At 52.4% G+C, this 13542-nt stretch overlaps 1 protein-coding gene across 2 annotated transcripts in view; it reads left to right on the top strand.

Annotated features, from left to right (window-relative positions):
* TOR4A (torsin family 4 member A) overlaps positions 1 to 8665 on the top strand; it is a 9613-nt gene extending 948 nt beyond the window's left edge. The window contains exons 1-2 of one of the 2 annotated variants that reach the window (XM_085320050.1): positions 2935 to 3380; positions 5632 to 8665. In XM_085320050.1, coding sequence (XP_085176176.1) covers positions 5671 to 7341 — 1671 coding nt within the window. In that variant the 5' untranslated portion in view covers positions 2935 to 3380; positions 5632 to 5670 and the 3' untranslated portion in view covers positions 7342 to 8665. Of the gene's footprint in view, positions 1 to 2934; positions 3381 to 5631 lie in introns of those variants that run through there. The other variant, XM_085320049.1, reaches the window with a different exon arrangement.
* The last annotated feature ends 4877 nt before the right edge of the window (positions 8666 to 13542 follow it).

Genomic DNA, 13542 nt, shown 5'->3' with positions numbered 1-13542 from the left:
GCTTCCCGCAGCCGCCGGCCTGGCTCCTCCGAACCACTCATGTCTCGTCCCTCTCCCGCCCGCGTGGCAGTTGCCGTCCCTGCCGCTCTCTCTGTTCACCGACCGCCTTCGCGACGGGTCTCAGTGCAAAAATTTCGGCCGAAAGCAGGTCCGCCAGGCATTTGGGGTGGAAAGCGGCCCTTGGCGGGCTGCGGCTTGCGGGCGCTCGCGTCGCCTCTGCCAGCCGCCCCGCGCCGTGCCCCCGGCGAAGGGAACCCCCTGCACCCCCCGCGCTTCCTCCGGGGGAAGCGGCCGCAGCCCATCCCGGCGCTTTGCAGAAGAAGGGCTTGTTTGCAAGCTGAGGAGCCGCCGCGGGTCAGTAATTCGGAGGCTTCCCGGCACGGGTCGGTCCGGGAGCCACGAGCTCGCCCCAGGCGCTGCCGCCTCACCAGCGCTCGGGACGCTATCGGGCCGTCCCGAGAGCTGGTGTTGCCCCTCACTTTGGCTGAAGCATTTCAGATCTGCCTCCTCCGGCTGGAAGAACTGCTACTGCTTAGCTTTTCCCACTAGAAATTTCCYGGTTTTGGCAGAGGGCTTTGGCTGTCAGCTGGAGGAATTAATGTTTTGGGTTTTTCAAGCATCTCAGTAGCTTTACTGATCGCCTCGTTCCCCTCGAGGGGCGCTAACAATCAYGGTTTTGGATGCGATTCCCTCCTTTCTGATGCCATCCTTGGAAAACACCTTGTTCTGCTGTCTGTGAGCTTAATTAACGTGATGATAACGAAGGGAGAGGCGCGCCGCAGCCAGCGCACCTGCCTCCCACCTCGGAGCTTGCCGCCGTGCCTGCACGCAACCCCGAAGCGCAGGTCTGTGGCCAAACTTTGCCTTCCCTCGCACCAGGGATGCAGCGCAGGCAGCGCTCGAGCTGCACAACATCTTCGCTTGCACCCCGCAGTGAAGGGCTGCGTGGGAAGGAGCTCGGCTGTAGGTTAACTGTAGTGAGGGGCTGCCCTTAAAAGCAGATCCTGCCTCAGCAGGGCAGTTCTCGTCCACGTGCCGTGGTGGGGCTTGGTCTTGGGAGGGGACCTGCTTCCAGTGGATGAGGACTCCCGTGTTGGGCCCATGGCACCTGAGCTGGATACTTCTACCTGCGAATGCAACCTGCTTGGAGGAGGTTTTCGGAGGTCAGAAGCGGGYAAAGCCGTCCCGCGCACAGCGTCTGCGTGCAGGCTGTTCGGTGTGTCTCGGCCGCCCGGGCTGTGCTGCTCCGGGGTTGGTGGCCCTCGGTCTGCCCCATCACCCGGCCAGCAGACCTGGGGGACGCGGGAGGCGCGTCCCAGCTCCCTCTCCTGTCCCGGGCAGCTGCGTGTGTCTCCTTCTGCCCACACAGGACCGTTTGTTGTGGAAACTTTGTTTTGGCAGGAGGAGGGTGACACATAAATGCAAATGCTAAGAGGAAACTTAAAGGAGGAAATCTGAATGCTCTCTCAGGGCCATTTTCAAGAGCTAAGTGCAAGTTTTCCTACAGTTTGTTAAAACTAGTCCCAGAGAAGTGACTAATGATGTTTACAAGAGCACTTGTGAAGCTGAGGACTGAATTTCCACTGCTTTTCCTTGCTGCATTCCCCAGACATCCACTGCGGTGCTGAAACTGCAGCTTCCCAGGGCTGGCACTGCCTCTTGGGCCACCGCTCGGCCTCGCTCAGCGGCAGACGCCGGCTTCGGCCCTCGTTGGGCATCGTGCAAGTAAGGGCTGCTCTTACAAAATAATTCAGATCCTGAGTAAATACCGCCAAGCTTTAGGAACTGACTCACGGCATTAATAGGATTATTATATGCATGACTGGACCCATTTATTTACCTGTTGTTGGAGATGGGAGTAGGTCCCTCCCCTCAGCTTCCCTTCTCTTCGGCTCGGAAGGATCAGCATCCCGCTCTGCGAGCCYGGGCGGCCCTGAGCTCAGTCCTGTGCTCTGTTTTCCCTCGCACGGAGCCCAGGCTTCTCCCACAGACCCTGTCGGTGGTGGGAAAGGGGGCTTGGGGACAGCACTGAGCTGCTTCCTGCATCTGCCAGCCCCGGGAGCAGCAGCTGGGCAGTGCATTAAGTTGCACAACAGCATCCGCAGGGAAGTATTTGTGCTCACTCATTTTTTCCTGCCAGAAGCAACCCTGTCCCATAAAATCCCATAACTTCCCCTTAATGTTTCCTCTGGCCTGTCTGAACCTGTGTTGTTTTTGGACTGAGAAAGGTGAACCATGTGTTTCGACAGAAGCTGCGTGTTTTGCCCCAGATGTTGAGCCGGTCCCCAGGCAAACCGCAGCGATCCCACGGCCCGGGAACGACAGCACGAGTGCCTGCGGCCCCGGGGTCTTGCTCCTCCAGAGCCCCGCGGTTARCAGCGGGGTCGTCCGGATAGTCTGCCCCGAGCTTTCGGGAAGGACCTCCGCTTGGTCGCCTTCAGGCATCTGCGGAGCACGAACAAGGGGAAACTCATGAGAAGAGGCAAGTGTGAAACTCCGCTCTGTGCGTGGGGAGCTGGGGGGGGGTCCCATACTGGCATCCCCGGCAGCAGCAGTGGCCTCTGTCCCATCTGCGCTGCGTCCTCTCTAGGGCTGCTTGCAGGGATCTTGTCTGGCTGGTTCTGCTCCAGGCACAGCTGAATCGTGGGCCATGGTCCTTGGCATTGCTTATATGGCAATTAGTGGTCAGGGAGCCATTCGCCTTGGCCAGATTTCGGTGAGGGGAAACAGGAGCTGAAGGATTTCACACTGCAGCTCAGTGTGCTTGAACATTTTGCAGCTTGGAGGCTCTGGGAAAGAGCCAAGGCGGAGCGAGGAGGTSGCTGGGAGCGTTTCCCAGTGCCGGCGACTCTACGTGCCTTTCCACCAGGCGCCCTCGCGGTGCTCTGTGTTGACGGATGGACTCGTGAGTCAGGCCCTTGGTGGGGGAAGTAAAACCCTCGCCTGAGCAAGAAATCTAGTGTGGGGCAGGTTAGCCACTTCCTGCTGTGCCGAAGTGAGTTAATAAAAACCCTTCCGGGACCTCCTCTTCCTCCTCCTCCTCCCCRGAGACTCAGCTTTCGGCAAAACCWGGGGTCGCTTTCCCRGGCGGCTGATGAAAGTGGCTTTCATTGCACTGCCCGTTCCTGCTCTTGGGCTTGGCAATGTCACAGCAATTAACTGTCCCCTTGCGTCAGCTCCGGAGGTGACCGGGAAATGCCCTCCCACTGTGACACAGCTCTGCTGGCACAGSCTGTGCCAGGCAGGGGACAGACCTGTCACCAGCGACATTTTGGCGTGTGGAAATAGCCGGGCGTGGGGTCCTGCRCTGTGTGGCTGGGACTCGCTGGGTTTTATGCTGACCTGGAGATGCGCTGTCTCCTGTGGGGCTTCCCTGCCAGGTTTGTTTCTCCAGTCATCAGGTCCTGCTGCTGGAGCATCTCCTCTCCTCTTCCTCCTTGTTCACTGACTGAGGTTTGTCCATGCCTTTCCCCCACAGCCGGCTCTTCCCTGGGATGCTCGTGTCTCCGCGCTTTCCCTTCTGGCTCTGGGGCCTTGCTGTGGCGACACGAGAAGCAGATAGAGCCGGGAAGACCTTTGCTGCCGCACGTGCTGGGGTGTCTTGCATGGCCAGGTGGTCAAGGGGCTTGAACACAGAGGCACGAGCGGTAGGGAAGGACCGCRCTGGTCAGGGCCTTGGCCAGGGGAGCTGGTGCTGCCGTGGAGCTCCTCACCCCAGAGGGACGTGCYGCCTGGCGTGCATGCTCCTCTGGCCGGTGGCAACAGGAGATGTGGCCCTGGCAGTGAGCTGCGGGGAGCTCTGGGCTGAGGGAGGGCTGAGCGGCTCACTGCCTGGCTGCTGCCTTCACCTCCCCTCCGGCAGCGACTGGCGTGGGCTGGGGCTGCCTGGTGTGCCCCCTCCTCCCAGCCGGGCTGCTTGCCTGGCCTGGGAAAAATTGCYGCCAAGGACATACCATGCCATGGTAAGCCATACGTGTATTTTCTACCAGCCATATTCGTGAAGAAGTGATTTTTTCCACAGCAACTTACTCCCGTGCACACATCCCCACCCCGAAAGGTCTCTCTCTGTGGGTAGTGGAGTGACTGTTTCCTTATGGGTGTGTGTGTACATGCATGTGCGCAGGTGCTGGTGCACAGGTGTGGTTTTGGGTGTTGCTTACAATTAGCAGACATAGGGAAATAAGAATGAATGGCAGTTCTGGTTCAGAGTGAGGGCCCATCTGCMTCGCGTCCTGATTGTCACAGGACCGGGCTTGGCTGCCTAGAGGGCAAGCAGAGGACAAGTGTATACGATACTTCCTCAAGTTGCCTGGTTGATGGTGGGAGCCTGATGTGGTTTGTCTATTTAGTAACCTCCGATACCGCCCTCCTCAAGTGCTCGCCTTGTCTCTCTTTGAATCAGGGTAGACTCTTTGAATTCACAGCAGGTAGGTCTGCAGATTAACTACCTTCCCGTACCTTCCCTACTACCCTCCTTATTTTTGATTTGTGCCTTGCTTCTTCTAGCTTTGCCTGATGGGCTGGTTCTYGTATTAGAAGAGGACAAATGCTCAATCCTTGCTCAACACTTATAATTTTGTAGATTTGTTGTATTTTCTTCTGCCATCTCTTTCCTGCTGAAGGCTTTTGGTTGCTCAGTTGTTCTTTGTCTGGAGGCCAGTCCCTGCCTTTGGTCATCCAATGTCTTTCTCAGCACCTTTTCTAGTTCTGCTTTCATCTTCCTCCAACAAGGGCTAAGAACTGCACACACAAGCCGATATTTGGGCAAACTAGTYGTTTGTGTAGTGGCATAATCATGTTTTCCACTTCAAATTTTTTATTCTGTTCCTAATTGCACCTAACATMGGTTTTGCTTTTTGATTGCTGCTGAGGGCTGAGCTGGTATGTTTGTGGCAGTGTATACAATGTCCCTGGGCTCTTGCTCTGGGGAAGAGTCAGCTTTGAGTCTTCCTTCTGCATTGTGAAACCAAGGTTGTCGTTCTTCATATGCATCACTTCATTTATTTACACTAAATTTCTTCTGTCTTTGTATTCCCAGTCCCTGACATTCATGTGCCCCTCCTGCATTTGTTTGCAGTCTGCCCTCGCCCTTCCTGGCCTGAGCAGCTTCACATCAACAACAAATTGTCTCACACCACTGTTCAGCCCTTTCCTAGGTTCTTGCTGAATATGTTGACTGTTTCTGATATCACTGGATAGCTTTCTGATGGAGGCCAGGGCTCCGAGGGGCTGATCAGCTTTGAGAGCCCCATCACAGATCTCCTGGGTGTTTTTTGAGCAAGTCAGCCAAGTTCAGGGTTTGAAATGTGTAGCGTCTGTGATGGGAGCTAGCATCTCAATTTTACCCATTTACCTCATGCCAGTCCCAGGAACTTTTATGTGCTTAAAATACCTTCTAAAAAGCAAGCTTTGGTCTGAAGGTCTCTGCCACTCTGCCCTGGATGATCACTACAAATAATCCTGCCTATTAGAAAGGTGGGGTATCTTTCTAGTTTGGCTGCATCCAAACATAATTTCTTTAAGCCTTCCTCTGCTAACATTTAAGTAGCCTGGTCCTTAYACACCGTGATCAGTTATTTCCTGATCTTACAAAGGTTTATTTCACATTATCCTTTTCTGGTTTGTTTTCAGAGAGAAGACGATGTGAATGGGCTGTAAGGACAAAACGAGATGGATGGAGACCTGCCCTGTGCTGAGGTGGATGGAGAACTGCCCTCTGCCACGGAGAATGTGGAAGGAGAGGTGGCCTGTGCCAAGAGCGATGCAGAAGGAGAGGCGCTATGTGCTGAGAGGCAGGCAAAAGGAGAGGTGCCGTGTTCGGAGAGCTGTGGGGAAGGAGAGATGCCCAGTGCTGAGTGCAACGCTGAAGAAGAGATGCCCAGTGCTGAGTGTGATGCTGAAAAAGAGATGCCCAGTGCTGAGCATGATGCTGAAGGAGAAATGCCCCATGCTGAGAGTGACACAAATGGAAAGGCACCCTGTGCTCAGAGTGACGGGGAAGGAGGGACACCCAGTACCCAGAGTGATACTGAAGGAGAGACAGCCAGTGCTGAGAGCGATGCAAAAGGAGATGCACACTGTGCTGAGATCYCTGCTGCTCCAAAGAAAATCTCTTCTATTTCTTCTCCCTTGCGGGCGATCATCCGCCTTCGACGACAGTTCCGGATGCAAAAGAAAAGTCGTCTACATTTAGAGCTCCCTAGAGAAAAATCTTCAGAGCTGGTCCAAACAAGACTGCTTCAAAGGCAGATTTCCCTGAGCCGAACTAGCCTGTACAGCTCTCCTATGTCCTTCTTTAACCAGAGCAGTTTTGAAAATTCACAATACTTCACCTTTGACACATCTGTGGACCAGTATGCTATCAGTAAATGCAGGCGGAAGAAGAAACGTAGGAAGTCTAGGATAGTCCTGTATCCAGATAAAACAAAAAGATATCTTCCAACAGAGGAGAAAAGCAATGCAAAACGCTGCCTTCTCTTGCTTATTGCCATTATCTTCTTCCAGATTCTAAACGCTATTGAAAACCTGGATGATAACCTCCAAAAATATGATCTAGATGGTTTGGAGAAAACGATGCACCGGGAAGTATTTGGGCAGAGTGTTGCTGTAGAAAACATTATGGAATTGCTGAAAGACTATCTGGCTACCCACATACACAATAAGCCTCTAGTAATCTCTTTAAATGGCCCAGTAGGAGTCGGAAAGAGCCATGTTGGCTGGCTGTTGGCCAAACATTTTCGTTCTGTCATGGACAATGACTTTGTGCTTCAGTACTTTGTGATGCATCACTGTCCAAATGAGGTAAATGATCTCACTTGCCAAATAGATTTGTCTAAGAAGATTTCTGACCTGGTTACAAGAGCTGAAATAGAAGAGAAGATACCATTGTTTATTCTGGATGAGGTTGAACTCATGTCTCCAGTCCTGCTGGATACTCTCAGCCGATTCTTTGAACCCAATCAAACCAATGAGTTCCTCAATGCCATCTACATCTTAATAAGCAACATAGGAGGTAGTGAAATAACAAAGTTTGTTATCCAGAATGCATCCACTGAGCTTCTGCATCAGCAAAGGGGAATTGAGGAACTGCTGAACATCATCCAGCCTTTACTGATCCATGCCCACCCTCTCTGGAAGTCTGCAGACATCGTACCATTTGTTCTTCTGGAGAAGAGTCATGTCATAAACTGCTTCCTAGAGGAGATGAGGAGGGAAGGGCTGTATCCTGACCAGAACCATATTGAAAATTTAGCCAGTCAGCTCAGTTATTACACTACAGGGGACAAGCAGTACTCCAGAACAGGCTGCAAGCAAGTTGTGGCCAAAGTCAATTTACAGTAGTGRATTACTGCAGAGACCAAATCCTGCTCTCAGGAGCAGCGGAATTCTGGGCTTAGAGAGGAGTACATTATAGCGGACTGTGGTCATGGTGTCCTTTCTCAGGCCAGCTGTAATTCCGTCCCAGTGGACACACTGTAAGAGCATTCRAGGTGATGGGACAACAGCCCAGACTCCTCCACTGTGTGAGCTCTGTTCTCCTCCAGATGCATCACTCATTCCTAATGGTCTGTGAATGAGGCATGGTCAATGAAGCCATAGCAACCTCCCATTAATTTAGGGGTGCTTTATCTATTCCTTACATGCTTGTTTGGGATATTTGTCATGAAGGATTTGTGAGATGAGAACAGATGCTGTGGGATAATATAAATAGAAGGAGGAAATAGTAACACATTTGGGTTTACTGTCTCAGCAGTACACAGTCTTGTCTCTTTTCTTCTGTGGCCTCACTGTCTTCACCTCTTTACTTTTATTAGTCCTGGCAGGTCTTGTGCAAGGTGGGTGGTTCTGCAGAGCAGAGGCAAATACTGACAGCAAAGGGGATATCTGGGAGATCAAGAAGAATCCGTGGCTCTTTTGTCACCCAAATGCCCTGGCAGTCAGTGCTTTGCATTCTCCAGTTCCTATGTGACTGCACTCCCATGAAACTCTTTTGTGTCCTTGGATTAACTCCTAAGTTGTAGCTCTTCTGAGCTCATGCYTTAGCTCACCTTTGGCACCTCCAGCAGGATTCCTACTGTGCAGGTTTGTTTGTGCTTGCCTCAAGGACTGCTTGGATGGTGCCAGGTAGTGTACAAATAACTGCCAGATTGTTTAGATCTGGAGATGGCAACTTGTCCTAAGAGCTCTTCTGCTTTTTGCTTCTGGGTACACTTCACCACATTAATTATCTAGAAAGCCCAAAATAGCAACTGACAGATACCATGCAATACGTGCTGGAAAAGACAATTTGGGCTCTCTGTGCCAAGTACAGCAGGAATCCTGGGCTTATTCCTAGTCCTGCAAGGCCAAAAAAGGTTCTTTACCATTGAGACCCAGAGGAGAGCATGTTGCCTGTAAGCACCTTTTGCAGAAGCACGTGCCCTTGTTTTGAGCAGGCAAACTGAGGAGTTATTTATGACATATTGCTTTTTCAGGTTTTGTTTTTGTGCCTAGATCCCCTTCTACAACTTKCTGTGAACTACCATATACATCAAACGTGAGGACATTTGCACTGGTTGTTTGATTTGCCTCTTTCTAATAAAGGAAGTCCAAGGACTTCCAACAAAATCCTGCTTCCAGAACTATTGTGAGGAATAAATCCACAAATAAAATCTTTCAGAGTAGATTTCTTCCATTTGACTGAAATGTGGTTTTCCTCCCAAGTGCCTCTTCCAGACTGATGCAGCTGTGCATCTTAGGGTGGGAGCAAGGGCTAGAGCTTTGCTGGGTGTTTCTTTTAGACCACATCAATGTAGTGTGGACACAGCATGAAGAGCAGAGCCCTTTGCTCATTCAGACACTTCCTACTCCCCTGCCTTAAACACCTCCCTGTGAACTTGCTGAGGGAATGTCAGAAAGGRAATTATCCTTATTTCTTCCTAAGCCCCATTTCCTGGAGATAAACTTGCCTGACTGAGCCAAGAAATCTCTCTATGATACGAGTTCACCTAAGTGAAATATGTATTTCTTTTTTGAGGAGGCCAGAGGTCCTGAGTGTGTTACCTATCAAGGAGAGTACTACAGTATTTTCAAAAATCCCATTGGAGAGACAAAGTAATCCCTTAGCCAGTCAGATCCCAGTCTGGGAATGGGACATAGGGAAGAGTTCATTGGTAGCTCATCGGGGTATGATGATGGCAAGCACAGGCATGGGAGAGGAGGACCAGATCCAACRAATGCGCAGCATGGCACTGCTGAAAGCCGGGTGCTCACACCGCCTGTGTCTGGGAGCTGAAAATGCTGTTGAGGGTGTTAGACGAGCTCAGAAKGTGTCTATAACAGAGAGGCCCTGGGGTCCCACCAAAGCGGGCCTGCTGGGCTCTGGGCTGCAAATGGCTTTTGGTCACAGGTGTCAGGACAGGCAATGACACTGATGGCAGTGCTACAGTTGCAGAAAGGGCATTTCAGGGTTTGGCAAGCAACCACAGGTCTGTGGGGACCTTGGCTGCCTGAGGCTTGCAAGGTTATCAGGAGTAACTCCATACCTGGGTAGCGTGGATCCTGAATGCAGTGTGGTACTTCGGCCAAGTGACTTTTTTGCAGTTACCTTAGGGGAAACACAGAGTGATTCCAAATAGGTACGTAGTGAGGATGAGGTGCTAATGTGGACGAGAGAATGAAAATGATGGAGGAGGATAAAAAACAAATATGAAATAACTGTGTCTATGTCGCAGAGCATGGACGCTGTGCTGGGCGGGGAGGCCAACAGCGGGAGCAGGAGGTGGCCAGCGGGATGCTGTGTTGGGACACTGGGGCGATGTCTAGAGCCATGTCTAGATCCCTGGTGACTCCTGGCCAGGCGGCAGGAGCCGCTCTGAGAGGTGGCGTGAGCCATGGGGCCGGCGCGAGGCAGAGCGAGGCCCTGCCGAGGCAGGCAGGGCAGCAGCCTGGGGCTGCGTGCGTGAGCAGCCTGGCTGGGGTGGTTTCGCCCACAATGTGCCCTGGGGTGGGCACGCAGCTAGCGTGGTGCTAGCTTTGCCATGGACCCACCCCTGGCTGCCCTCCTTCCCATCCCTCTTTCATCCGGCTGTGATCCTTACTCCTCCCGGTGCTGCTGATGGCCCTTAAGGTCTTTGAGTCACAAGCTCTTCCCCACAGCTAAGCCATCGCCGCACCTTGCGCCCACACATCGGGTGAAACYGCTCCCATCCCTCTACCCCCCGGGGCTGTGGGGCTGCACCCCATGCTCGTCTCACCCACACCAAGAGATTGCGCTGGGGAGGCTTGGCCCCGAGGCCAAACATGAATCCCCAGTGCCTGGATAAGGAGCAGGACAAAGCTGCTCCTCGCAATGAAGCTGGAGGCCAGGAGGCTTCTCTGGCTGAACCGTGAGATCTCGACTGCGCTGAGCTCTGTCTCCTGCCCGCAGAGCCCATGGCAGAGGGACTGCCAGGGCCAGCCTGGMGTCCTGTGCCCACGGCATGGAGGAGCTCAGCCCACGAGCTGCACGGCAAGGCCCTACCCTGGCTGCCGCTTGCAGAGCTCTCCACTGAGCATGTGGCTAGGAGCCGTTGGGGTGTGCCGGGTGCACGTGGCCCTGGGACCTAGGGCACCCCTGCACCCCGGGACCAGGGGCACAGTTGCCTCCTTCGCCCAGTGCGGGGGCCTGCAGGAGCACAGCCTGGGCTTAGTTTTGCTGTGTTTCTCCGTGAACATTGCTCAGGCCCTAGCCTGCACGTGTAGGACTTCTGACTGGGCTCTGGCTAATTTCAGCTAGCTCCAGGAGAAAAAGTTTGTATTTAAATGCTCCTAAAAAAGGAGCTAAGCTGAGCTGGCTCCATTAATCCAAGCAAGCTTGTTTAAAACAGTTTCCAGAGGTGGATGCTGGCTGACATAGCCAAGACTGGCTATACGGCCAAAAGTCCTGCCTGGGCTTGCTTTCCTCCACGGGAAGATGCTCCGGTGGTGGCACATGGCAYGAGGCCAGGGCTGCTATCCATTACGCAGGCTTTGCTGGGTGCTCGTCTCAGAGAGCTCCCACGTGCTGCCTGCCTGCTCCTACTGCTGTCCACGTGTCCCTGGGGCACAGTCTCTGTATACACTGGTAGCAAGAAGCTGAAGGAGGGTAGTTCTTCACCGAGGAAGGGAAAGCTAAGTGTGACCCCTAGAAGGTTAAGTGCTTCACTGCTTTTTTCCCTTTAGCCTTCACTAAATGGATTTTAACATCAGTGACAGCAGGGGAAGAATATGGGTTGCAACAGGGGAGACCAGATCAAGGACAGCTCAGGTGAGTTAGAGCTTTTCCAATAGCTGGTGAATGATGAAATTCATCCAAGAACACGGCAGAAATTGTCTGCATCCAGCTCGCAACTGRCAACGGCCTTTGAGCCTTCACGGAGCTGCGGCAAGACTCCGAAAGGCCGAGAAAGGACAAGCAGCACCTCTCCTCAGGCAGGGGAGGGAGGCACAGGGAAATACAGACCTTACATTCCTGGGGAAATACAAGAGCAATATATTACCTGTGAGCATGTAGAGAAGGGAGAAATAACACCTAGTATCATTTTTGAAGTTTAGTTGTGTCCATAGATTCTAATTTCCTTTTTTTTTTTTTTTTTTGCCAGGATAACAAGTTATTTAAAGAATAGCTCTTAACTGTTGATGATCACTCTGCAAGGATGAACTGGGAGGAGCTTTGCAGGGTTTGGCCCTGGAGGGACACTAGTCGACGGTTTCATGAATGATGGGGAGGACAGAGCTGGCAGCTGGCCTGCCTCTTGAATTTGGCRGGGAGAACAAAGCTGGAGGCTTGCAAGCGTCTTGGAAAGCAGGTTTGGAGTTTAAAAAAAGTGCTCTGTGCAAATTCGAGAAAAGGTCTGAAATAAGGCGCAGCTGAGCAGGATGTAAATGCAAAATGCAGTGCTCAGGCTGGAGTGAGCAAATGCACGTTCCAGGATGGGGAGCAAAGGGCTGGAAGGAGAACGGGCCCGGGGGGGGGGGGCAGGCAATTTCCGTGCCACACAAGGAATAATATCACGGGACTGAGGGAAAGGCAAACGTGCCATTAAAATGTATAAATAGGTGTGTTGCATATACAAGCAATGAAGTAATGCGGGGCTGCGGCTGGCGCGAGCAGTGCTTCGCTGGAGCGCTGTGGCCATATTTGGGTGCTCTCCTGGGGAGGGAGCCCGCGGCGCCAAGCCACGAGAGCCCGTCCCACCTGCGGAAAGCGAGCTGCGGGCAGAGAGAGAGCCAGGCGGTTCGGCAGCGGGAGGAAAAGTTTCGGGTGAAACACGGTAACAGGTTTCAGATATGCAAAAGGCTGATAGGAAGGAGAAAGCGGTGCTCAGTTTGCCAGCCGGGGCACAGAGTCAATTCCAGCAAGTGAGATTTTAGGTTAAACTTTAGGAAGCTGTTGCAGGGGTAGCAGTGAAGCACTAGACCAGGTTGAGTAGAGTGGCTGCAGCGTTGCCCCCGCTGAACCTAGGGACACAGGAGAGCGGTCTAGCCAGAGCCACGGGCTTGGCCTCGGTGGCCTCACAAGCTGCCCTCCGGCCAGTTTGCTGCAACCCCTTGGCACCTGTCAACAGCTCAGCTGTAATTTTCTCCTGCCCAGCACACAACTGGTCTTATTTGCAGTGCTTATTCTCCGTACTGAACTCACACCAATTTAACACTACCCTTCTGTGAGGAAAGTTAGTCAAATGCCTCATGACATAACCTCTCTCCCTGGTGGGCATCAGMACAGCTGTAGAGTATGAGCCTGGTTTGGGAACACCTCAAATGAGGCGATTTGCCATGTGTTTTGCTGCCCCTCTGCAATTATCTTTCTCAGTCAGTTCCCTTTCAAATGCTCACCAGGCAAGGACCTGCTCCAGACCCCTCTCCTGATCTAATTCTGCTTTAGGATCTCTCTGCTGGGACAAGATTAGGTAAAATTTATCTAATTCCACTAMCTAATATTAGGCATCTGCATAGTCCAGCTTTGCAAGGTGCTGAGATGCAGTTTCCCAGGGCTATGGGAGCTGCATCTCTGATTTTGTCTCTTATTAAAGTGCCTGGATTTAGGTGCAAAGTTTTGAGCACCTGCATCTGTAAACTGTGTGCCTGGGTAAGTGCAGTGGTAATTACTCAGTAAGTAATTCCCAAAATAGGCTGGTTTCTCAGATGGGACGAACTAGAAGGAAAGGCAATCAGTCAGCATTAAAACTAGTCATATGATTAACTTTTTGATATTGGATGCAGAACCCTGTTCACTTCCCTTTGACATTTTTCTCTTAACAGTTCCATTTTTTTTTTACAAGTTATTAAAGTTTACACCAGCTACATCAAAAGATTTGTGGCCACCTCCTGGAAACGCTTGTGGAAGGAGCAGGTTTCCCACRCCTTGGCTTGATACTCTCCTGCTACAGATGTGGGCCCACGGAGGTCCTCAGGTCACCATGCCTGGACAGAGCTCTGCAGCATGGGACTCAGGACCTGCTTCTGCTCCTCTTCTGACATGGGGCTTATCGCAGAGATGCTCTCAGGGCTCCTTGCCTGGAAAGGCACCCTCTAGATTTTTCA

The sequence above is a fragment of the Rhea americana genome, unplaced genomic scaffold, assembly GCF_003343005.1.
Source record: "Rhea americana isolate MKP2758 unplaced genomic scaffold, rheAme1 scaffold_61, whole genome shotgun sequence".
NCBI classification, from domain to species: Eukaryota; Metazoa; Chordata; class Aves; order Rheiformes; family Rheidae; genus Rhea; species Rhea americana.
The sequence above is the reverse complement of the archived record's forward strand: the minus strand, read 5'-3'. Positions and strand labels throughout refer to the sequence as shown.